The sequence below is a fragment of the Kogia breviceps genome, chromosome X, assembly GCF_026419965.1.
Source record: "Kogia breviceps isolate mKogBre1 chromosome X, mKogBre1 haplotype 1, whole genome shotgun sequence".
NCBI lineage: Eukaryota > Metazoa > Chordata > Mammalia > Artiodactyla > Physeteridae > Kogia > Kogia breviceps.
Window position 1 is genome coordinate 75,563,976 of NC_081330.1, and position 27,690 is coordinate 75,591,665.

General features: G+C 38.4%; 1 protein-coding gene across 4 annotated transcripts in view; it reads left to right on the forward strand.

Annotated features, from left to right (window-relative positions):
• OPHN1 (oligophrenin 1) overlaps positions 1-27,690 on the forward strand; it is a 731,745-nt gene that overhangs the window by 660,785 nt on the left and 43,270 nt on the right. For all 4 annotated transcript variants that reach the window (XM_059051488.2, XM_067023139.1, XM_067023140.1 and 1 more), the window contains exons 20-21: positions 16,608-16,755; positions 25,805-26,128. In XM_059051488.2, coding sequence (XP_058907471.1) covers positions 16,608-16,755; positions 25,805-26,128 — 472 coding nt within the window. The remainder of the gene's footprint in view (positions 1-16,607; positions 16,756-25,804; positions 26,129-27,690) is intronic.

Below are 27,690 nucleotides of genomic sequence, written 5' to 3' on the forward strand. Positions count from 1 at the left end.
GAGGACAATGTTGGCTGTGGGTTTGTCATCTATGGCCTTTATTATGTTGAGGAAATTTCCCTCTATGCCTACTTTCTGCAGTGTTTTTATCATAAATGGGTGTTGAATTTTGTCAAAAGCTTTCTCTGCATCTATTGAGCTTATCATTTGTTTTTTCTCCTTCATATTGTTAATATCGTGTAGCACGTTGAGTGATTTGCATATATTGAATTATCCTTGCATTTCTGGAATAAACCCCACTTGATCATGGTGTGTAATCCTTTTAATGTGCTGTTGGATTCTGTTTGCTAATATTGTGTTGAGGATTTTTGCATCTATGTTCAACAGTAATATTGGTCTGTACTTTCCTTTCTTTCTGACGGCTTTGTCTGGTTTTGGTATCAGGGTGATGGTGCCCTCATAGAATGATGAGTTTGGGAGTGTTCCTCCTACTACTATATTATGGAAGAGTTTGAGAAGGATATGTGTTAGCTTTTCTGTAAATGTTTGATAGAATTCTCCTGTGAAGCCATCTAGTCCTGGGCTTTGGTTTGTTTGAAGATTTTAAATCACAGTTTCAATTTCAGTGCTTATGATTTGTCTGTTCATGTTTTCTATTTCTTCCTTATTCTGTCCTGACAGGTTGTACATTTTTAAGAATTTGTCCATTTTTTCCAGGTTTTCCATTTTATTGGCGTAGAGCTGCTTGTAGTAATATCTCATGATCTTTTCTGTTTCTGCACTGTCAGTTGTTACTTCTCCTTTTTCATTTCTAATTCTATTGATTTAAGTCTTCTCCATTTTTTTCTTGTTGTGTCTGGCGAATGGTTTATCAATTTTTTTTATCTTGTCAAAGAACCAGCTTTTAGTTTCATTGATCTTTGCTGTCGTTTCCTTCATTTCTTTTTCATTTATTTCTGATCTGATCTTTCCGATTTCTTTCCTTCTACTAACGTTGGGGTTTTTTTGTTTTTCATTCTCTAATTTCTTTAGGTGCAAAGTTATGTTGTTTATTCGAGATATTTTCTGTTGCTTAAGGTAAGTTTTTATTGCTATAAACTTCCCTCTTAGAACTGCTTTTGCTGCATCCCATAGGTTTTGGGTCATCGTGTCTCCATTGTCATTTGTTTCTAGGTATTTTTTTATTTCCTCTTTGATTTCTTCAGTGATCACTTCGTTATTAAGTAGTGTATTGTTTAGCCTCAATCTGTTTCTATTTTTTTCACATCTTTTCCTGTAATGGATATCTAGTCTCATGGCATTGTGGTTGGAAAAAATTCTTGATACAATTTCAATTTTTTTAAATTTAGGAAGGCTAGATTTGTGACCCAAAATATGATCTCTCCTGGAGAATGTTCCATGCGCACTTGAGAAAAATGTGTATTCCGTTTTTTTGGATGGAATGTCTTATAAATATCAATTAAGTTCATCTAATTTAATGTGTCATTTAAAACTTGTGTTTCCTTACTGATTTTCATTTTAGATGATTTTCCCATTGGTGAAAGTGGGGTGTTCAATTCCCCTACTATGATTGTGTTACTGTCGATTTCCCCTTTCATGGCTGTTAGTATTTGCCTTATGTATTGAGGTGCTCTTATGTTGGGTGCATAAATATTTACAATTGTTGTATCTTCTCCTTGGATTGATTCCTTGATCATTATATAGTGTCCTTCTTTGTCTCTTATAATAGTTTTTATTTTAAAGTCTATTTTGTCGGATATGAGAATTGCTACTCCAGCTTTCTTCTGATTTCCATTTGCATGGAATATCTTTTTCCATCCCCTCACTTTCAGTCTGTCTGTGTCCCTAGGTCTGAAGTGGGTCTCTTGTAGACAGCATATATATGGGTCTTGTTTTTGTATCCATTCAGCCAATGTGTGTCTTTTGGTGGGAGCATTTAATCCATTTACATTTAAGGTAATTATCAATATGTATGTTGCTATTACCATTTACTCAATTGTTTCAGGTTTGTTCTTGTAGGTCTTTTCCTTCTCTTGTGTTTCTTACCTAGAATAGTTCCTTTAGCATTTGTTGTAAAGCTGTTTTGGTGGTGCTGAACTCTCTCACCTTTTGCTTGTCTGTAAATGTTTTAATTTCTCCATCTAATGTGAATGAGATCCTTGCGGGGTAGAGTAATCTTGGTTGTAGGTTTTTCTCCTTCATCACTTTAAATATGTTCTGCCAATTCCTTCTGGATTACAGAATTTCTGCTGAATCTTGAGATGTTAACCTTATGGGGATTCCCTTGTGTGTTATTTGTTGTTTTTCTCTTGCTGCTTTTAATGTGTTTTCTTTGTATTTAATTTTTGATAGTTTCCTTAATATGTGTCTTGGCGTGTTTCTCCTTGGATTTATCCTGTATGTGACTCTCTGTGCTTCCTGGACTTAATTATTACCTGTCTCATATTAGGGAAGTTTTCAACTATAATCTCTTCAAATATTTCCTCAGTCCCTTTCTTTTTCGCTTTTTCTTCTGGGAGCCCTATAATTCGAATGTTGGTGCATTTAATGTTGTCCCAGAAGTCTCTGAGACTGTCCTGGGTTCTTTTCATTCTTTTTTCTTTATTCAACTCTGCAGTAGTTATCTCCACTATTTTATATTCCAGGTCACTTATCCGTTCTTCTGCCTCAGTTATTCTGCTATTGATCCATCCTATCTAGAGTATTTTTAATTTAATTTATTGTGTTACTTATCGTTGCTTGTTTACTCTTTAGTTCTTCTAGGTCCTTATTAAATGTTTCTTGCATTTTCTCTATTCTATTTCCAAGATTTTCGATCATCTTTACTATCATTATTCTGAATTCTTTTTCAGGTAGACTGCCTATTTCCTATTCATTTGTTGGGACAGGTGGGTTTTTATCTTGATCCTTGATCTGCTGTGTGTTTTTATGTCTTCTCATTTTGCTTATCTTACTGTGTTTGGAGTCTCATTTTTGCAGGTTTCAGGTGTGTAGTTCCCATTGTTTTTGGTGTCTTCCCCCAGTGGGTAAGGTTTCTTCAGTAGGTTTTGTAGGCTTCCTGGTGGACGGGACTAGTGCCTGTGTTCTGGTGGGTGAGGTTGGATCTTGTCCTTCAGATGGGCAGGTCTACATCTGCTGGTGTGTTTTGTGGCCTTATTATGTTTTTAGGTAGCCTCTTTGCTAATGGGTGGGGTTCTGTTCCTGTCTTGCTACTTGTTTGGCATAGGGTGTCCAGCACTGTAGCTTGCTGGTCATTGAGTGAAGCTGGGTGTTGGTGTTGAAATGGAGATCTCTGGGAGATTTTCACCATTTGATATTACATGGAGCTGGGAGGTCTCTTGTGGACCACTGTCCTGAATTTGGCTCTCCCACCTCAGAGGCACAGCACTGACTCCTGGCTGCAGCACCAAGACCTTTCATCCAAACTGCTCAGAATGAAAGGGAGGAAAAAACAAAGAAAGAAAGAAAGGGAATAAAATAAGATGAAATTAAATTAAATTATTAAAATAAAAAATAATTGTGAAAAAATATTTTTAAGTAAAAAAAAAAAAAGGAGTGCACCATGGCTAGCTGGGATGGAGGCCATTTGAAGTCTGGAGCTGCCGAAGAGGCAAGAGACGTTTTCTTCCCTCTTTGCTTCCTGGTGCACAAGGAGAGGAGTTTTAGCACACCACTTTAAGGAGCTCCAGAAACAGGTGTGGAGCTGCGGAAGAGACAAGAGACTTCTTCTTGCCTCTTTGTTTCCTGGTGTGAAAGGAGAGGGGATTAACTGCACAGCATAAAGGAGCTCCAGAAAAGGGCACAAGTCGTGGCTGTCAGCGCGGACAGCAGAGACGGCTGTGGAATGCTAGGGTTGCTGCTGCTGCCACCCAGAGGCCTGTGTGCAAGCACAGGTCACTGTCCACACCGCCCCTCCCAGGAGCCTTGCAGCCCACCACTGCCGAGGACCCGGGATCCAGGGACAGCTTACACGGGAAAAGTGGCACGTGCCTTGGGCCAGTGCAGCGTCACGCCGGCCTCTACCTCCGCAGGCTCACCCCACCTCCATGCCCCTCCCTGCCCCCGGCCTGTGCCAGGGCCCCCGAGTCAGCTGCTCATTTAACCCCGTCCTGTCTGAATGAAGGGCACATGCCCTCGAAAGACCTACACACAGAGGCGGGGCCAAGTCCAAAGCTGAACCCCAGGAATTGTGTGAACAAAGAGGAGAGGGGAACGTCTCTCCCAGCAGCATCAGAAGCAGCAGATTAAAACTCCACAATTAACTTGAAGTGCCCTGAATCTGTGGAAAACCTGAATAGACAACAAAATATCCCAAGTTGAGGAGGTGGACTTTGGGAGCCAGATATACTATTATTTTCCCCTTTTTTTCTTTTTGTGAGTGTGTGTGTGTGTGCTGCTGTGTGAGATTTTCTCTGTATAGCTTTGCTTTCACCATTTGTCCTAGGGTTAGACCGACCCATTTATTTTAATAGAAATTTTTCCTGTTAATAATTATTTTTTTATTTTAATAACTATATTTTATCCTACTTTATTTTGTCTTCTTCCTTTCTTTCTTCCTTTCTTCCCTCCTTCCTTCCTCTCTTCCTTCCTCTCCTTCCTTCCTTTCTTCCTTCCTTCCTTCCTTTCTTCCTTCCTTTCATCCTTCTTCCCTCCCTTCCTTCCTTCCTTCCTTCCCTCCTTTCTTTCCTTTCTATTTTTTCTCCCATTTATTTTGAGCCATGTGGATTAAAGGCTTTGGCACTCCAGCCACGTGTCAAGGCTGTGTCTCTGAGGTGTGAGAACCAACCTCAGGACACTGGTCCACAAGAGACCTCCCAGCTACATGCAATATCAAATGGTGAAAATCTCCCAGAGATCTCCATCTCAACACCAAGACCCAGCTTCACTCAAGGACCAGCAACGAACAGTGCTGGACACCCTATGCCCAACAAATAGCAAGACAGGACTACAGTCCCATCTATTAGCAGAGAGGATGCCTAAAATCATAATAAGGCTACCAACATACCAAAGCACACCACCAGACGTGGACCTGCCCACCAGAGAGACAAGCTCCTACCTCATCCACCAGAACAGGGGCACTGGTCCCCCCAACCAGGAAACCTACTCAACCCACTGAACCAACCTTAGCCACTGGGGACAGCCACCAAAAACAACGGGAACTGCGAACCTGCAGACTGCAAAAAGGAGACCCCAAAGACACTAAGATAAGCAAAATGAGAAGACAATAAAACACACAGCAGATGAAGGAGCAAGATAAAAACACACCAGACCTAACAAATGAAGAGGAAATAGGCAGTCTACCTGAAAAAGAATTCAGAGTAATGATAGTAAAGATGATTCAAAATCTTGTAAATAGAATAGACAAATTGCAAGAAACATTTAACAAGGACCTAGAAGAAATAAAGAGGAAGCAAGTAACGATGAGCAACACAATAAATGAAATGAAAAATGCTCTAGATGGGATCAATAGCAGAATAACTGAGGCAGAAGAACGGATAAGTGACCTGGAAGATAAAATAGTGGAAATAACTACTGCAGAGCAGAATAAGAAAAAAGAATGAAAAGAACTGAGGACAGTCTCAGAGACCTCTGGGACAACATTCAACACACCAACATTCGAATTACAGATGTCCCAGTAGACGAAGAGAAAAAGAAAGGGGCTGATTAAATATTTGAAGAGATTATAGTTGAAAACTTCCCTAATATGGGAAAGGAAATAGTCGATCAAGTCCAGGAAGCACAGAGTCCCATACAGGATAAACCCAAGGATAAACACACCAAGACACATAATAATCAAACTGTCAAAAATTAAATACAAAGAAAACATATTAAAAGCAGCAAGGGAAAAACAACAAATAACACACAAGGGAATCCCCATAAGGTTAACATCTGATCTTTCAGCAGAAACTCTACAAGCCAGACGGGAGTGGCAGGACATTTTTAAAGTGATGAAGGAAAAAACCTACAACCAAGATTACTCTACCCAGCAAGAATCACATTCAGATTTGATGGAGAAATTAAAACCTTTACAGACAAGGAAAAGCTGAGAGAGTTCAGCACCACCAAACCAGTTTTACAACAAATGCTAAAGGAACTTCTCTAGGCAAGAAATACAAGAGAAGGAAAAGACCTACAAGAACAAACCCAAAACTTTTAAGTAAATGGCAGTAGGAACATACATATCAATAAATACCTTAAATGTAAATGGATTAAATGCTCCCACCAAAAGACACAGACTGGCTGAATGGATACAAAAACAAGACCCATATATATGCTGTCTACAAGAGACTCACTTCAGACTAGGGACACAGACAGACTGAAAGTGAGGGGATGGAAAAAGTTATTCCATGCAAATGGAAATCAGAAGAAAGCTGGAGTAGCAATTCTCATATCAGACAAAATAGACTTTAAAATAAAAACTATTACAAGAGACAAAGAAGGACACTACATAATGATCAAGGGATCGATCCATGATGAAGATATAACAATTGTAAATAGTTATGCACCCAACATAGGAGCACATTAATACATAAAGCAAATACTAACAGCCATACAAGGGGAAATTGACTCTAACGCAATCATAGTAGCGGACTGTAACACCCCAGTTTCACCAGTGGACAAATCATCCAAAATAAAAATAAATACGGAAACACAAGCTTTAAGTGATACATTACACAAGATGGACTTTCTTGATATTTATAGCACATTCCATCCAAAAATAACAGAATACACATTTTTCTCAAGTACTCATGGAACATTCTCCAGGATCGATCATATATTGGGTCACAAATCAAGCCTTGGCAAATTTAAGAAAATTGAAATCGTATCAAGTATCTTTTCCGACCACAACACTATGAGACTAGATATCAATTACAGGAAAAGATCTGTAAGAAATACAAGCCCATGGAGGCTAAACAATGCACTACTTAATAACGAAGTGATCAGTGAAGAAATCAAAGAGGCAATCAAAAAATACTTAGACACAAATGACAATGGAGAAACGACAACACAAATCCTATGGGATAAGGCAAAAGCAGTTCTAAGAGGGAAGTTTATAGCAATACACTCCTACCTTAAGAAACAGGAAACATTTCCAATAAACAAACTAACTTTGCACCTAAAGCAATTAGAGAAAGAAGAACAAAAAAACTCCAAATTTAGCAGAAGGAAATAAATCATAAAGATCAGATCAGAAATAGATGAAAAAGAAATGAAGGAAACAATAGCAAAGATCAATAAAAGTAAAAGCTGGTTCTTTGAGAAGATAAATAAAATTGATAAACCATTAGCCAGATTCATCAAGATAAAAAGGGAGAAGACTCAAATCAATAGAATTAGAAATGAAAAAGGAGAAGCAACAACTGACAGTGCAGAAATACAAAAGATTATTAGAGATTACTACAATTAACTGTATGCCAATAAAATGGACAACCTGTAAGAAATGAACAAATTCTTAGAAATGCACATGCTGCCGAGTCTGAACCAGGAAGAAATAGAAAATATAAACCAACCAATCACAAGCACTGAAATTGAAACTGTGATTCAAAATCTTCCAACAAACAAAAGCCCAGGACCAGATGGCTTCACACGTGAATTCTATCAAACATTTAGAGAAGAGCTAACACCTATCCTTCTCAAACTCTTCCAGAAGATAGCAGAGGCAAGGACACTCCCAAACTCATTCTATGAGACCACCATCACCCTGATACCAAAACCAGACAAAGACGTCACAAAGAAAGAAAAATACAGGCCAATATCACTGACGAACATAGATCGAAAATTCCTCAACAATATACTTGCAAACAAAATCCAACAGCACATTAAAAGGATCATACACCATGATCAAGTGGGCTTTATTCCAGGAATGCAAGGATTCTTCAATATACACAATTGAATCAACGTGGTACACCATGTTAACAAACTGAAGAAAAAAGCCATATGATCATCTCAATAGATGTAAAGAAAGCTTTTGACAAAATTCAACACCCATTTATGATAAAAACCCTCCAGAAAGTAGGCATAGAGGGAACTTTGCTCAACATAATTAAGACCATATATGACAAACCCACAGCCACATTGTTCTCAATGGTGAAAAACTGAAACCATTTCCACTAAGATCAGGAACAAGACAAGGTTGCCCACTCTCACCACTCTTATTCAACATAGTTTTGGAAGTTCTAGCCACAGCAATCAGAGAAGAAAAAGAAATAAAAGGAATCCAAATCGGAAAAGAAGTAAAGCTGTCACTGTTTGCAGATGACATAATACTATACATAGAGAATCCTAAGGATGCTACCAGAAAACTCCTAGAGCTAATCAATGAATTTGGTAAAGTAGCAGGATACAAAATTAATGCACAGAAATCTCTGGCTTTCTTATACACTAATGATGCAAAATCTGAGAATGAAATTACGAAAACACTCCCTTTTACCACTGCAACAAAGAGAATAAAATATCTAGGAATAAACCTACCTAAGGAGACAAAGGACTTGTATGCAGAAAACTATAAGACACTGATGAAAGAAATTAAAGATGATACAAATAGGTGGAGAAATATACCATGTTCTTGGATTGGAAGAATCAACATTTTGAAAATGACTCTACTACCCAAAGCAATCTACAGATTCAATGCAATCCCTATCAAATTACCACTGTCATTTTTTACAGAACTAGAACAAAAAATTTCACAATTTGTATGGAAACACAAAAGACCCCAAATAGCCAAAGCAATCTTGACAACGAAAAATGGCGCTGGAGGAATTAGGCTCCCTAACTTCAGACTATACTACAAGGCTACAGTAATCAAAACAGTATGGTACTAGCACAAAATCGGAAATATAGATCAATGGAACAGGATAGAAAGCCTAGAGATAAACCCACACACATATGGTCACCTTATCTTTGATAAAGGAGGGAAGGATATACAGTGGAGAAAAGACAGCCTCTTTAATAACTGGTGCTGGGAAAAGTGGAGAGCTACCTATAAAAGTATGAAATTAGAACACTCCCTAACACCACACTCAAAAATAAACTCAAAATGGGTTAAAGACCTAAATGTAAGGCCTGACACTATCAAACTCTTAGAGGAAAACATAGGCAGAACACTCTATGACATAAATCACATCAAGATCCATTTTGACCCACCTCCTAGAGAAATGGAAATGAAAACAAAAATAAACAAATGGGGCCTAATGAAACTTAAAAGCTTTTGCACAGCAAAGGATACCATAAACAAGACCAAAAGACAACCCTCAGAATGGGAGAAAATATTTGCATATGAAGCAACTAACAAAGAATTAATCTCCAAAATTTATAAACAACTCTTCCAGCTCAATAACAAAAAAAAACCAAACAAGCCAATCCAAAAATGGGCAGAAGAACTGAATAGACATTTCTCCAAATAAGATATACAGATTGCCGACAAACACATGAAAGAATGCTCAACATCATTAATCATTAGAGAAATGCAAATCAAAACTACAATGAGGTATCTTCTCACACTGGTCAGAATAGCTATCATCAAAAAATCTAGAAACAATAAATGCTGGAGAGAGTGTGGAGAAAAGGGAACACTCTTGCACTGTTGGTGGGAATGTAAAATGATACAGCCACTATGGAGAACAGTATTGAGTTTCCTTAAAAAACTACAAATAGAACTACCATATGACCCCGCAATCCCACTACTGGGCATATACACTGAGAAAACCATAATTCAAAAAGAGTCATGTACCAAAATGTTCATTGCAGCTCTATTTATGATAGCCAGGACATGGAAGCAATCTAAGTGTCCAGCAACAGACGAATGGATAAAGAAGATATGGCACATATATACAATGGAATATTACTCAGCCATAAAAAGAAATGAAACTGAGTTATTTGTAATGAGGTGGATAGACCTGGAGTCTATCATACAGAGTGAAGTAAGTCAGAAGGAGAAAAACAAATACTGTATGCTAACACATATATATGGAATCTACGCAAAAAACTGTCATGAAGTGATTAGTGGTAGGACAGGAATAAAACACAGACCTACTAGAGCATTGACTTGAGGATATGGGGAGGGGGAAGGGTAAGCTGTGACAGAGTGAGAGAGTGGCATGGACCTATATACACTACCAAATGTAAATTAGATAGCTAGTGGGAATCTGCTGCATAACACAGGGAGATCACCTCTGTGCTTTGTGACCACCTAGAGGGGTGGGATAGGGAGGGTGGGAGGGAGGTTGACGCAAGAGGGAAGAGATATGGGAACATATGTATATGTATAACTGATTCACTTTGTTGTAAAGGAGAAACTAACACACTATTGTAAAACAGTTATACTCCAATAAAGGTGTTTAAAAAAAAACAGGACTGAAAGAACCATAGGACAAATGGTGAAAGCAATGCTATACAGACGAAATCTCAAACAGAAGCATACACATACACAATCACAAAAAGAGGAAAAGGGAAAAAATAATATAACTTGCTCCCAAAATCCACCTCCTCAATTTGGGATGTTTCGTTGTCTATTCAGGTTTTCCAGCAATGCAGGTATATCACGTTGATTGTGGAAATTTAATCCACTGCTCCTGAGGGTGCTGGGAGAGATTTCCCTTTCTCTTCTTTGTTCACACTGCTCCAGGGGTTCAACTTTGGATTTGGCCCCGCCTCTGCATGTAGGTTGCCAGAGGACGTCTATTCTTCGCTCAGACAGGACAGTGTTACAGGAGCAGCTGATTCGTGGGCTCTGGCTCACTCAGGCTGCTGGGAGGGAGGGGTTGGAGCATGGGGAGAGCCTGTGGCAGCAGAGACCGGTGTGATGTTGAACTAGCCTGAGGTGCTCTATGTGTTCTCCCGGGGAAGCTGTCCCTGGATCCGGGCACCCTGGCAGTAGCAGGCTGCAACAGGCTCCCCGGATTGGAGGTGTGGATAGTGAACTGTGCTCGCACACAGGCTTCTTGGTGGTGGCAGCAGCAGCCTTAGCGTCTCATGGCCGTGCTCTGGGGTCTGCCCTGATAGCCGCAGCTCGTGCCTGTCTCTGGAGCTCCTTTAAGCAGTGCTCTTAATCCCCTCTCCTAGTGCACCAGAAAACAAAGAGGGAAGAAAAAATGTCTTGCCTCTTTGGCAGGTCCAGACTTTTTCCCGGACTCCCTCCCGGCTAGCCGTGATGCACTAACCCCTTCAGGCTTGTTCGCTCCGCCAGTCCTGTCCCTCCGATCGACCGAAGCCCAAGCCTCTGCTTCCAGCCCCCGCCCACCGCTGCGGGTGAGCAGGCAAGCCTCTCTTCGTGGTGAGTGCTGATCAGCACCGATCCTCTGTGCAGGAATCTCTCCGCTTTGCCCTGCGCACCCCTGTTGCTCTGCTCTCCTCCACACCTGTGAAGCTTCCCCCCTCCACCACCCGCAATCTCCACCTGCGAATGGCCTTCTAGTGTGTGGAAACCTTTCCTCCTTCACAGCTCCCTCCCACTGGTGCAGGTCCCGTTCCTATTATTTGTCTCTGTTTACTCTTTTTTCTTTTGCCCTACCCAGGTACATGGGGAGTTTCTTGCCTTTTGGGAGGTCTGAGGTCTTCTGCCAGTGTTCAGTGGGTGTTCTGTTGGAGTTGTTCAACGTGTATATGTATTTCTGATGTATCTGTGGGGAGGAAGGTGATCTCCGTGTCTTACTCTTCCACCATCGTCCCAGCTTTCCTCTCTGATAATTCTTTATTGGATGCAAGACATTGTTAATTTTACCTTCTTGTATGATGGCCATTTTTTATTGCTACAAATAATGTTCTTGAGCTTGTTTCTGGGGTGCAGGTAAGTTACTCAATAACAGCTTGATGCTTTCAAATATTTCCCTTAGGCTTTTTTAGGCAGAAATCGAATAGGGTTCAGTCTAGGTTTAATTTTTCTTCATTAATGAGGCAAAATTTGTCTGTGTACTGTACTCAGTGCCCTATAAATTATTTAATAATCCACTGTGGCTGGTGAGAACAGGAATTGTTCCAGCCACTGTGTGATCTTAGGTAATTGCTTCCTCTAATTCTTTCATGTGGTTCTTGCCTCACACATAGGTATTGATTAGTAGGCAGCTAAATTCGTTTTTTTAAAAACATCTTTATTGGAATATAATTACTTTAAAATGGTGTGTTAGTTTCTGCTTTAGAACAAAGTGAATCAGCTATACATATACATATATCCCCATATCTCCTCCTCCTTGTGTCTCCCTCCCACCCTCCCTATCCCACCCCTCTAGGTGGTCACAAAGCACCAAGCTGATCTCCCTGTCCTATGCAGCTGCTTCCCACTAGCTATCTATTTTACATTTGGTAGGGTATATAGGTCCATGCCACTCTCTCACTTCATCCCAGCTTACCCTTCCCACTCCCTTTGTCCTCAAATCCATTCTCTGCATCTGAATCTTTATTCCTGTCCTGCCTCTAGGTTCCTCAGAACCTTTTTTTTTCTTAGATTGCATATATATGTGTTAGCATATGGTATTTGTTTTTCTCTTTCTGACTTACTTCACTCTTATGACAGACTCCAGGTCTATCCACCTCATTACAAATAACTCAATTTCATTTCTTTTTATGGCTGAGTAGTATTCCATTCTATATATGTGCCACATTTTCTTTATCCATTCATCTGTCAATGGACACTTAGGTTGCTTCTATGTCCTGGCTATTGTAAATAGAGCTGCAATGAACATTGTGGTACATGACTCTTTTTGAATTATGGTTTTCTCAGGGTATATGCCCAGTAGTGGGATTGCTGGGTCATATGGTAGTTCTATTTGTAGTTTTTTAAGGAACCTCCATACTGTTCTCCATAGTGGCTGTATCAATTTACATTCCCACCAACAGTGCAAGAGGGTTCCCTTTTCTCCACACCCTCTCCAACATTTATTGTTTATAGATTTTTGGATGATGGCCATTCTGACTGTTGTGAGGTGATAACTGATTGTAGTTTTCATTTGCATTTCTCTAATGATTAGTGATGTTGAGCATCCTTTCATGTGTTTGTCGGCAATCTGTATATCTTCTTTGGAGAAATGTCTATTTAGGGCTTCTGCCCATTTTTGGATTGGGTTGTTTGTTTTTTTGTTATTGAGCTGCATGAGCTGCTTGTAAATTTTGGAGATTGATCCATTGTCAGTTGCTTCATTTGCAAATATTTTCTCCCATTCTGACAGTTGGCTTTTCGTCTTGTTTATGGTTTCCTTTACTGTGCAAAAGCTTTTAAGTTTCATTAGGTCCCATTTGTTTATTTTTGTTTTTATTTCCATTTCTCTAGGAGGTGGGTCAAAAAGGATCTTGCTGTGATATATGTCATAGAGTGTTCTGCCTATATTTTCCTCTAAGAGTTTTAGAGTGTCTGGCCTTAGGTTTAGGTGTTTAGTCCATTTTGAGTTTATTTTTGTGTATGGTGTTAGGGAGTGTTCTATTTTCATTCTTTTACATGTAGCTGTCCAGTTTTCCCAGAACCACTTACTGAAGAGGCTGTCTTTTCTCCATTGTATATTCTTGCCTCCTTTATCAAAAATAAGGTGACTATAGGTATGTGTGTTTATCTCTAGGCTTTCTATCCTGTTCCATTGATCTATATTTCTGTTTTTGTGCCAGTACTATATTTTCTTGATTACTGTAGCTTTTTAGTGTTGTCTGAAGTCTGAGAGCCTGATTCCTCCAGCTTCATTTTTCTTTCTCAAAATTGTTTTGGCTATTGTGTTTCCATACAAATTGTGAATTTCTTGTTCTAGTTTTGTAAAAAATGTCATTTGTAGTTTGATAGGGATTGCGTTGAATCTCTAGATTGCTTTGCATTGTATAGTCATTTTCACAATGTTGATTCTCCCAGTCTAAGAACATGCTATATCTCTCCATCTGTTTGTATCATCTTTAATTTCTTTCACCAATGTCTTATAGTTTTCTTCATATAGGTCTTTTGTCTCCTGAGGTAGGTTTATTCCTAGGTATTTTATTCGTTTTGTTTCAATGGTAAATGGGAATGTTTCCTTAATTTCTCTTTATGATTTTTCATCATTTGTGTATAGGAATGCAAGAGATTTCTGTGCATTAATTTTGTTTGCTGCTACTTTACCAAATTCATTGATTAGCTCTAGTCGTTTCTGGTAGCATCTTTAGGATTCTCTATGTATAGTATCTTGCCATCTGCAAAGAGTGATGGCTTTATGTCTTCTTTTCTGATTTGGATTCCTTTTATTTCGTTTTCTTCTCTGATTGCTTTGGCTAAAACTTCCCAAACTATGTTGAATAACAGTAATGGACAATCTTGTCTTGTTCCTGATCTTAGAGGAAATGGTTTCAATTTTTCACCATTTGGAATGATGTTGGCTGTGGGTTTGTCATATATGGCCTTTATTATGTTGAGTAAAGTTCCCTCTATGCCTACTTTCTGGAGGATTTTTATCTTAAACTGGTGTTGAATTTTGTTGAAAGCTTTTTCTGCATGTTTTGAGATGATCATATGGTTTTTCTCCTTCAATTTGCTAATATGGTTTATCACGTTGATTGATTTTATGCAGCTAAATTCTTAGAGTACCCCTGCAAATCTTCAGAGCTCTCTGTGCAGCTATCTCCTTTCTGGTACCCTGCCCTGAAAACTCTCTCTTCCTTGGCCTCCTCATACTTGCAACACAGTGTCTTCAGCTAATGGAGATCGCTGGGCTGCTCTGGTTTCTTCTTCCTGTTTTATGGCCCAAAGAATCTTTCCTGGCTCTAACATGGGACGGTCATGGGGCTCACCTCACCTCATTTATTTTTCCTGTCTCTCATGGATCACTGTCCTTAATTGCTAGATTTCAAATGCCTTCAGAATCATTGTTAAATTTTTTCTATTTTTTTAATTGTTTCATGCTGAAGATTTAAATCTAATTTCTTTTGGCATATTTTGGCTTGAAGAGAAATTAGCTGTTATGGTCTTTTCAGAGGATAATTTGGCCTTTTATACCAGAATTTTAAATGTGTTTATTTTTTGGCCCAGGAATTCTAGTCACTCTTCTACTTGCTGGAGTTACAGCAGTGAACACGATGATATACTTCAGTATAGTATACAATCGAGTGGAGAGACAGACAACAAAAAACTAAATAAGTGTTGAATACAATATACTATGTTAGAAAGTGATAAGAAAATATGTTCAATAGGGTTGGGGGATGGGAAGCACTTGGTAGAGGGAAGCATGTCAAAGTTCTGATACATTTGCCTGGAAGGACTCACTGAGAGGGATATATTTGATTATTAATCCTACTGGAATCAAGAGAGCAAGCTATATGGATATCTGGAGGAAGAGCACTTCACGTAGAAAAAACGCTCAGTGCAAAGTCCCTGGTGTGTTTGATGAATAGCAAGGAATATTTTTAATAGCTACTATAGTGCCTAAGCAGATGCTCACAAAATGGTAGCTATTTAGAATATTATTACTAATGGTGGTGGAACCAGAAATATGACCTAAATGTATATGACCTCAAAGCTCATCTGCTTGCTACTATGTCATATTCTCTTTTCCGTATACTGTGAGACATTGAGACATATACTGCCTTATGATTCTTTTTACCTTGTTCTCTATTATTGTGCAGCTTTTACACAGGCTTGCCTTGTGTTCCCATTCATGTAAGTTTTGTGACTGTGCAATCTGTGTTGACTCTTGCCTGATAGAATGTTGGGCTGTGACATTTCTCTTTGCACTAATCATTGGGGTTGATTTCATTATTGCAATGGACACTGGTCCCCTTCCTCCATCACCACATATGTGTGTCTTCCCAGAATATTTTCACTCTGCCCAGAAGGTCATTCTCCCCAGGGACAGGAAGATCTCAAGTACATATGAGACATTATATACAAATTCTAATCACAGCTCCTCCCTCACTTTTCCAGCACTTTTTACATCTTCCAAGACACTTTGTTTTTGCTCTGTCTTTTTTGAATAACTAATGCATAAATGGTATGAAAATTTTAAAGATGAAAGTGATGTAGGGGTGAAAAATAAGTTTCCTCCATCCTTCCCTTAGCCACTCATTAGTCCTGTCTTGGGGCAAACAATGTAACGAGGTGTTTTTTGGGGGGGTGTATCTTTTCAGAAATGTTGAATGCATGTGGGTGTTTTAAATCATTCTTCACACCCCACCCCTACCCATACAATGTACCTTGACTACCCTTTTCACTTGATTTTCACTCACCACACCCTGTGATAGGTGGTGTTCCCCCCAATTTACAGATGAGGAAGCTAAGGCTCAGAGATGTGAGATGACCTTTTTATGGGTTTTGTTGGCAGAAGTAGTGACTTTTTTACAGTTTCCCAGGAAGTAAGTGGAAAATCCAGGACTGATGTTGCAGGTTTTCTAAAGTAATGATCTAATTGGTTTTATTCAATGATCCATGTATTGGGCAGCATCCCATCTAATAAATAGGAGGGTGCTCTCCTGATGTTGCAGTTTTTGTCTGCATTCTTCCCTCCATACTGAGAAGTACCAGGTCCTGCACCTCAAACGTGAACAGAGATCCCTAAACACTTGCTGGTAGCTAGAGTGATTAAGAAAATCTCCACAATTCCTTTAGTCATATTTGAATTGCTATGGCAGACTTTAGGTGTAATGCTGATAGGCATCAACTGGTAGTTAGCATTAGAGATACAAAAAGTTGATCTTTCTAATTGTCTTCTGGAAATATTCCTCCTCTACAGATTTATTCAGGTCCACCTGAGGAAAGTACTGCACCCCCAGTGCCTCCACCTCGAGTGACAGCAAGAAGGCACAAACCAATCACAATTTCGAAGCGCTTGCTGAGGGAAAGGACAGTTTTCTATACTTCCTCCCTGGATGAAAGTGAAGGTCAGTACTAAAGTTTACCCTTAGCTTCTTAATAGTGATTGGAGACAAAGAGGATATTGAAAGGCAGACATGGAAGCATAACCATCTATTCTGAAAAGTTAGACTTTTTCTGGGTCCTGGGCCAGACAAGCCAAGGTTTGTGAAATTTGTGCCCAGAATGTGAATTATTATTTTGGCAGTGGATAGGACAGAGATGAACCTGTAAAATCATCTACCATTTTCCCTTAGCAGACCAGTGAAGGATACAAGGTTTTCTTAGATCTGTACCTCAGTACATTGAGATGGGTGAGCAATGTGTTTTCTGAATGTTCTGAGATTTTAAATACAAATTCAGCTAACATAGAGAACTGATGGCTGAATAGGAGTTTCTAGTGCTTTTCCCTTCACAGTAATATGAATTTGAACAACCATCCATGCATGAAAACCCCCTAATGAAAGCTATGGAATCCAAATGAGAGGTCAGAGCACCTGGGTTGAGTACAGAAATAAAAGGTACATTGCAGATGCTAGAAAGGACATTTTCATATTAACCACATCACCCTTCCCCCAAGCTCACACAGTGTAGTTCAGGGAGAAATCCCCTCCACATGGAGGAAGGAGAGTGAGATGAGCACCTGACTTTACCTTGGACCCCAGCAACAGGCCCACCCCAGTAAACCCCAGCACCAACCCATCCTCCATTTTTCCAGACTCCAGGCCAGCCTCCATCAACCCAAGCTCCAGACCTGCCCCAGCACTAAGCCATTCTCTGCAGCCCCAGGCTCTAGGCCTGCCCCTGAAGGCCCAGAATCCAGGCCCATTACATACCAAGCTGGCCCCTATGGCTCTAGTCTGCAAGATGTAACCACAGCTCAGCATCCAGTCCAGCCTCCTGTGGATCCAGCCTCCAGGTCTGCCTCAGTGCCTGGCTAGCCCCCTGGACCCAGGCTTCAAGATCTCCCCTGTAGATCCAGGATGAAAGCTTGTCCATCCACTGACCCAGGCACCAGACCAGCCTACCCAAGGAATCCAGCAGCAAGCCCACTTCTGGAGCCTGCCAGGTGGCCTAACCAGAATCTCTGGTTGTGCTGCCTGATCAAAGGCTTTCCTTGCCAAAGCCAGGAAGATGTACCTGCTTCTTCAAATAGGTAAACACCCACTCAAGGCCACAAGGATCAGGAATAATCAGGGAAACCTAACACCACCAAAGGAACAAAATAAAGCACGATGAACTGATCCTAATGAAATGGAGATCTATGAACTGTCTGAAAAGGAATTCCAAATAATCATCTTAAAGAAGCTCAGTGAGCTATAAGAGAACTCAGACAACTAAACAAAATCAGGAAAATAATACATGAGAAGTTCAAGAAAGTTATAGAAATCATTAAAAAAAGAGGACCAAAAAGAAATTCTGGAGCTGAAGAACACAATGAGTGCATTGAAAAATTCAGTAGAGAGCTTCAACATCAAACTCGAACAAGCAGAAGAATCAGTGAAAAGACAGGTCACTTGGGCTTCCCTGGTGGTGTAGTGGTTGAGAGTCTGCCTGCCGATGCAGGGGACACGGGTTCGTGCCCTGGCCCAGGAAGATCCCACATGCCACGGAGCGTCTAGGCCTATGAGCCATAGCCACTGAGCCTGCGCATCCAGAGACTGTGCTCCGCAATGGGAGAGGCCACAACAGTGACAGGCCCGCATACTGAAGAAAAAAAAAAAAAGTCACTTAATATTATCCAGTCAGAGGAACAAAAACAAAAAAATTGTAAAAGTGAAGAAAACCTAAGAGACCTATGGGACACCATATACAAACCAATATACACATATGGGAGTCTCAGAAGGAGCACAGAAAGAGAAAGCGGCACAAAGCTTATTTAAATAAATAATGACAGAAAAATTCCTAAATCTGGAGAAGGAAATGAACATCTGGATCCATGAAGCCCAAAGAAACCCAAATCAGTTAAACATAAAGAGATTTTAACCAAGCCACATTGTTATAAAATTCTAAAAATTCCAAGACAAAGAGAATTTTGAATGCAGCAAGAAAAAAGCAAATCATCAAATAAAAGGAAACCCCCATAATAATGTGAGCAGATTTCCCAGCAGAAACCTTGCAGACCAGGAGAGAATGGGTCAATATATTCAAAATACTGAAAGGAAAAAACTTCCAACCAGGAATACTATACTGGACAAAGCAGTCCTTCAGAAATGAAGGAGAGATAAAACGAAGGAGTTGACTACCACTAGACTTGATTTAAAAGAAATGTTAGAAGATATCATACTAAGTGAAGTAAGCCAGACAGTGAAAGAAAAATATCATATGAAATCGCTTATATGTGGCATCTAACAGAAAAAGATACAAATGAATCTATATACAAAACTGAAATAGACCCACGGACAGAAAACAAACTTATGGTTACCAAAGGGGAAAGTGGGGGAGAGATAAATTAGGAGATTGGAATTAACACATATACACTACTATATATAAAATAGACAGCCAATAAGGACCTACTGTATAACACAGGGAAATATACTCAATATTTTTAATAACCTATAAGGGAAAAGAATCTGAAAAAGAGGGTATATATATATATATATATATATATATATGTAACTGAATCACTGTACTGTATATATAACTGAATCATTGTGCTGTACTCCTGAAAATAACAGGACATTGTAAATCAACTGTACTTCAATTAAATAAATAACTAAGACATGCTAAAAGAGGGTATTCAAGTTGAAATAAATGGACAATAACAACATGAAAACATATGAAAGTATAAAACAAATTGGTAAACATAATATAACCCAATTCAGAATATTCTAATACTGTAATAGTGATGTGTAAACCACTTGTAATTCTAGTATGAAAGTGAAAATACAAAAGTATTAAAAATAACTACAGCTACAATAATTTGTTAATGGATACACAATCTAAAAAGTTATAAATTATGACATCAATAACATAAAATGTAGGGGTAAGAGTCGTTAAAATGTAGAGTTATTGTATGTAGTCAGTATTACTTTGTTAGCTTTAAACAGGCTGCTATAACTATGTTTTATGTAAACTTCATGATAAAAGACCCCAAATAGGCAAAGCAACCTTGAGAAAGAAGAGCAAAGTTGAAGGCTTTATGATTTCAAAATATACTACAAAGCAATAGTAACCAAAAGAGTACAGTACTGGCATTAAAACAGACTTATAGACAAATGAAACAGAATAATGAGCCCAGAAAAAGTACACACATTTATGATCAATTGACCTTTGATAAAGGTGTCAAGAATACACAATGGGAAATTATAGTCTTTTCAGTACATGGTGTTGGGAAAAACGGATATCCACATGCAGATAAATTGGATCCTTATCTCACACAATGTACAAAGATCAACTCAAAATGGATTAAATCCATAAATGTAAGACCTATAGCTGTAAAACTACAAGAAGAAAATGTGGGGGGAAAGCTACTTGGCATTGTCTGGTCTGGGCAGTGATTTTTTTGGATATGACCCGAAAAGTATAGGCAACAAAAGCGGAATGGACAAATGTGATTGCATCATGCTAAAGAGCTTCTGCACAGCAAAGGAAACAATCAAGAAAGTTAGGAGACAACCTACAGAATAGAAGATATTTGCAAATCATATGTCTGATAAGGGGTTAATATCCCAAAATGCATAAGGAACTCATACTAGTCAATAATAAGAAAAGAAATAACCCAATTTTTAAAGGTCAAAAGACCTAACTAGACATTTCTCAGAACAAGACAAATAAATGTCCAACAGGTATATGGAAAGTTGCTCAACATCACTGATCATCAGGGAAATGCAAATCAAAACCACAAGATATAATCTCACACCTATTACAGATAGTTATTACAAAAAAAAATGACAAAAGATAACAAGTGTTGACAAGAATGTGGAGAAAAGGGAATGCTTAGTACATTGTTGGTGGTAATGTAAATTAGTACAGCCATTATGGAAAGCTGTGTGTAGGTTTCTCAAAAAATTAAAAATAAATTACTATATAGAGTTGTTAACTGCCTGGCTGAGTGTTCAAGGCATGCTCAAACATTCATACAGAGCCCCTTTGCAAAGACTGGGAGTCATATTGGTTCTTAGTGTTTTAAGGCAATCTCTGTCTAATCATTAGCTGACCACAAAGCTAACTAAGCAGTGTCTTTAGTGTCCACACTCAACAAAGAATACAGATTTAACATAAATGGGTGAAAAAAGTCAGTAAACAAACTAACAATAATAACTAAAATAAACAACAACAACAACAAACCTTGGGGAGAAGAGAGAATCTGAATTTTAGAGTTGCTATATTACTTAAACTGTCCAGCTTTCAATAAAAAATTATGAGATATCTAAAGAAACAAGAAAGCATGACCCATACACAGGAACAAAAACAAAAAACAATCAAGTAATTGCTACCACATAACCCAGCAACTCCACTCTTATGTATGTACCCAAGAGAAATGAAAACACAGCTTCACAAAGACTTACATTTGAATATTTATAGCAGCTTTTTTCATATCAGCCAAAAACTGTGAGCAACCTAAATGTTCATCAGCTGATGAATGAACAAACCAATTGTGGTATATGCATACAATGGAGTACTACTCAACAACACATAGGAATGAACTACTGATACATGCATCATCCCCATCCTCCAGGTATATCAGGTTCTTTCAGGACCTCAAGCATGCCCTTATAATCCAGGCCTTTGCACCTGCTATCCCCTTTGCTGGACACTCTCCCTCGGCACCTTCACATGGCTGGGTCATTCTCATTCTTCTTGTCTCAGGTAAATGCCACCTCCTCCAAAAGGCCCTCCTTAACCACACCCAAAGTGACTCTCCTTGGTTGTTTGCCTCTGCCCCTAGTTTGTTTCACTCATACCACTTATTAACAGTTCTTCATATTTTGTGATCTTGTTACTTCTTTTTGGTTGCCACAGAATAAAAGTTACCAACTGTGTCAATAAAAAAATATAAACTACCATATGACCCAGTAATTCCACTTCTGGGAATATATCCAGAGCAAATGAAATTAATATCTCAAAAAGATATCTGCACTCTCATGTTCATTGCAGCATTATTTACAATAGCTAAGATATGGAAGTACCAAAGTGTTCATCAACAGATGAATGGATAAAGAAAATGAGATACATAGACACACACCCAGAAACACACACACGTGTGCATGCACACACACACACAAAATGGAATATTATTCAGACTTAGGTACAAAAGAAGGAAAACCTTTAATTTGTGACAACATGGATGAACCTGAAGGACCTTATGCTAAGTGAGATGAGATAACAGCAGAGAGATAAATGCTGCATGATTTCACTTATATGTGGAATCTAAAAAAGTCAAACTCATAGAAGCATAAAGTAGGATGGTGGATGCCAGAGACTTAGGGGAGAGCAAAATGGGGAGGTGTCTGATCAAAGGGTACAAAGGTTCAGTTATTCAGGATGAATATGTTCTGGAGATATGATACAGCATTCTGACTGTAGTTAATAATACTATATTGTATACTTGAAGTTTGTGAAAAGTGTAGATCTTAAATATTCTTACCACACACAAAATTGGAAACTATGTGAGGTGATGGATATGTTAATTAGATTGATTGTGGTACTCATTTAACAATGTATTCATATATCAAAACATCACATTGTATACCTTAAATATATACAATTTTTATTTGTAAATTATATCCCGATAAAGCTTGGGAGAAAATCAGCTCACATGGATTAAGTACCATGCTAGGTGGAATTAAGACAGCCCCTTGCCTCAAGGAGGTTATAGGCTAAATGGAGATAGATAGATGATAGATAGATAGATAGATAGATAGATAGATAGATAGATAGATAGATACAGATAGATAAACAAATAAATATCATTTAGTTGAATAATTGCTTAGTATGGATCCTGCACCCATTCTAAATGGGCCTCTCTCCTCACTACTCTGTTGAGACCTTTTTTGTCAAGATTACCAACAATCTCCATGTGCCACTCCACTATTCTTATCATACTCAGCCTGTGAGAAGCATATCATTTTAGTGATGCTTCCTTCTTGAAACACTTATTCACTTGGCTTTCAGGACACCAAACTCTCCTTCTACCTCACTAGACATTCCATTTCAGTCTCCTATTGGTTTTCCTTCTCTTCTCAATTTCTACATATTGGAAAGTCCCAGAGTTTTGTTTTGTTTTGTTCTGTTTTGTTTTTCTCAGTCCACTTCTCTGTCTATATTTGTTTCCTGTGTGATCTCATTCAGTCTCATGGTTTTAAATATATTTTAAATATGAGGATGATTTGCAAATTTATATATCTAGGAGTACTATCTCCCCTCTTCCCATCTCAAACTCCCTGTTCAACAGCTCTCTTTAGATGACTCATGGACATTTCCAATTCAAAATGTACAAATACTCTTGATTCCCTATTCCTCCTCAATCTGCTCTTACTCTGGTCTCCCTCATCTAAGTAATTGGCAGTACCAATCACCCAATTGCTAAGGTCAAGAACTTTGGGATGATCCTTGATTACTCTCTTTTCCTTTTACCTTACACCTAATCCATCAACAATTCATCTTAGCTCTCCGTACACATTGTATGTTGAACCTACTAATTCCTACTGCTACCTTCCTGGTAGAGCCACCATCATCTCTTATATGGGTGGCTACAGGAGCTTCCAGACTATTATCCTTGCTTTTCTTCTTGCCTGACTATAATTTGTTCTCCACAGCAGCCAGTAAGATGTATATTCTTTTAAAAATGTAAGTCAGATCATATCATTCCCTCTGGTCCAAATTTCCAGTGACCTCTCTTCATTTTTAGAAGAAAATTTACATTTTATTCTGCATTATATGATCCTCACTTACCTTTCTGATCTCATTTCTGAACTTCACTGTCTCTTTGTACCCTTTGTTCTCTCTGCTCTAATCTCATTGGTTTTGCCATTCCTTATACATGTCAAACTTACCCAAGGGCCTTTATATTTGCTGTTCTCTTGGTCCTAAACATTCTTCCTCCAGAACTTTGCAAACTTTACTCCTTCATTCAGATCTCAGCTAAATGACATCTCCTAATAGAGACCTTCTCTGAGTACTCTATTTAAATAGATCTTTCTTCTTCTCCATTACTCTCTATCTTTTTACACTGCTTTATTTTTTTCCTATCACTTGCTACTATTTGTTCACATGTTTATCATCTGTCTTTCCCATTAGAATGTCAGATCCACTTTTATCACCAGCCTCTAGAACAATTCCTATATATTCCATGTGTTCAGTAAATACTTGTAGAATAAATAGCTGGGTGTATAGGGAATAATGAAGGGAAAGAGATCACCCAGTTTAAGGGATCACCTCCTTAGTAGGTGATCTGGCATTTAGGAGAAAGTAGAAGAGAACACTGAATGCCTACTCTGTTGTTCCATACTTTCATTTTAATTGGATAAACTCATTTATTTATCTATTTACAATCTCTCCAAATATACACCAGAAAATATTATCTCTATGCCAGCAGAAATTTTTCACTCTGTATCCCTAGTGCCAGCATAGTATCTAGCATATCATAAATCCTCAATAAATGTGTGTAATAAATGAATGAACTGGGTGTTAGTAGACCTGAGATATAATTTCTTCTTGGCCACTAGCTTACTGAATAACTTGGGCTACTCACTTCCCTATTCTGGGTCTTAATTTGCCCCTCTGTGTGAGGAGTTCTTTGTGCCAGAAGATCACCAATGGGATCACCCACTCTAGACAATTTTCTAACTTTTTTAAAAACTGAGATATAATTCATATGACATAAAATTCACCCTTTTCAAGTGTAGGTCAGTGGTTTTTAGTATATTCATAAGCCTGTGCAAACATCTAATTCCAGAACATCTTCTTCATGATTTTTTGGCATCTATTGAGATGATCAGATGGTTTTTCTCCTTCTGTTTGTTAATATGGTGTATCACATTGATTGATTTGCGTTTTGTTGAAGAATCCCTGCCACATGCCCAATCTTGTTTCATCTATACCCCTACCCATTGCCCCAACTCAGACATCATGTCCTTTCATCCATAAATGTTTCAGTATGTACCTGTAAAAGATAAGAACACTATTTTAACCAAAATCTCAATACCATCATCATACATAAAAGAACACTAAACAAAGTAGTAATTCCTTAAGGTCACTATCTAGTCAGTATTTAAATTCTCCTATCTTTACATTTTTTTTTGAAAAAAATCAGGATCCAAATAAGACCCATATATTACAACTGGTTGACATATCTCTCAGGTCTCATTTAGCTGACCAGAAACTCTGTTCTTAACCACTACACTCTGATCTAGGTTTTCTATTACCAAGGAAGGTGATGATTTCCTTAGAGCAGGAATTCTCAATCAGGGGTTCATTAACAGCTTCAGGGGGTTGGTTCCATGAATCTCTTAAAATTAGTTTTCAAAATTTTACATGTATTTGTGTAGGTTAATTTTTCTAGGGAGAATATCCTTGACTCTCATTAGAGACCCAAAGCTTTAATTAAGAAACAGGACAACTGAAAAGCATATACTATTGTCACAGGAAATTGTAGACCACAAAAGCTAAGGGAAAGCCATAAAGTGGTGAGTTGAGGATGTCTTTATGAGGATGGAGAAAGAATTTAAATTCTGTTAAGTGTATTACCTTGAAATTTGAGAGATCTTTACAAATTACTTTCGAGAGAAATAGAAATAGTTAAGGATTAAATGGTGCCTTATTTAAAAGTAATATAATGTACAATTGATTGGGGTCTCTTAAGTCCCATTTTTAACATATCCCTTTAAATAAAGTCTTGGCATATTGTGGTTTTGCTGAATTGTGATCATGAAAATAATACTCAGATCTTAAATTCAATTCCCTGTTTTATGAGATTTGTGACTCCATGTGAACTGGAATGGGTAGAGACTGATTTTGTGGGATATCATTGATTTGTTCCATGACAATAGCTCCTTTGAATATGTGTATAACTTTGCAATATTATGTATACAAAGGTTATCATTAATCTTTCCTCTTTGCACCATCTTTTCCTAGATGAAATCCAACACAGAACACCGAATGGTACTATCATTAGCAGCATAGAACCCTCCAAGATGCCACAACACCCCAAAATGCCTATGCAGAGAAGTGGGGAAGCAGATCATGGGAGGAAATCCCCAAGCAGGCCTGTTTCAGATGGCAAGTTGGAGTCCTGCCTCGAGGTGGATGTGGGGAAGTTGGTATCAAGACTGCAGGATGGAGGGACCAAGGCCATACCAAAGGCCACCAATGGACCTGTGCCAGGCCCTGGGCCCACTAAGGCCTCCTCTTTCCATGTAAAGAGACCAGCTCCTCGGCCCTTGGCTCACCACAAAGAGGGTAAGTGCTTGGGAATCCCACGGGGAAGAGAAATTACCTCAACTATTTTTTTTTATATTTCCCTAGAAATTGTTCACTTTAATAATTTCATTATAATAACACAGAATTATATATAGGATCTTACCAATTAAAAATATTCTCCATTGAATGGATTTTATAATCTCTTACTTAGGTTTCTTTTTTTTTCCCCACCACCACCCTGCCACTCCCTTTCCCCCCTTTGTGTCCATACGTTTGTTCTCTACATCTGTGTCTCTATTTCTGCCTTGAAAACCGGATCATCTGTACCATTTTTCTAGATTCCACATATATGCGTTAATATACAATATTTCTTTTTCTCTTTCTGACATACTTCACTCTGTATGACACTCTCTAGGTCCATCCACGTCTCTACAAATGACCAATTTCGTTCCTATTTATGGCTGACTAATATTCCATTGTATATATGTACCATATCTTCTTTATCTATTTGTCTGTCAGTGACCATTTAGGTTGCTTCCATGACCTGGCTATTGTAAACAGTGATGCAATGAACATTTGGGTGCATGTGTCTTTCTGAATTATGGTTTTCTTTGTGTATATGCCCACTAGTGGGATTGCTGGCTCATATGGTAGTTCTATTTCTAGTTTTTTAATGAACCTCCATACTGTTCTCCATAGTGGCTGTACCAATTTACTTTCCCACCAACACTACAAGAGGATTCCCTTTTCTCCACACCCTCTGTAGCATTTGTTGTTTGTAGAGTTTTTGATGATGCCCATTCTAACCAGTGAGAGGTGATACCTCATTGTAGTTTTGATTTGCATTTCTCTAATAATTAGTGATGTTGAGCAGCTTTTCATGGGCCTCTTGGTCATCTGTATGTCTTCTTTGGAGAAATGTCTATTTAGGTCTTCTGCCTGTTTTTTGATTGGGTTGTTTATTTTTTTAATACTGAGCTGCAGGAGCTGTTTATATGTTTTGGAGATTAATCCTTTGTTCATTGATTTGTTTGCAAATATTTTCTCCCATTCTGAGGATTGTCTTTTAGTCTTGTTTATGATTTCCTTTGCTGTGCAAAAGCTCATAAGTTTCATTAGGTCCCATTTCTTTATTTTTGCTTTTATGTCCATTACTTTAGGAGGTGGGTCAAAAAAGAAATTGCTGTGATGTATGTCAAAGAGTTCTTTACATAGTTCTTCCTATGTTTTCCTCTAAGAATTTTATAGTCTCCAGTTTTACATTTAGGTGTTTTATCCATTTTATTTTTCTGTATGGTGTTAGGGAGTTTTCTAATTCATTCTTTTACATGTAGCTGTCCAGTTTTCCCAGTACCACTTTATTGAAGAGACTACCTTTTCTCCATTGTATATCCTTACCTCTTTTGTCATAGATTAGTTGACCATAAGTGCATGGGTTTATCTCTGGGCTTTCTATCCTGTTCCATTTATCTATATTTCTGACTTTGTGCCAGTACCATATTGTCTTGATTACTGTAGCTTTGTAGTATAGTATGAAGTCAGTCTCATTCTTCCAGCTCCATTTTTTCCCCTAAAGTATGCTTTGGTTATTCGGGTGTTTT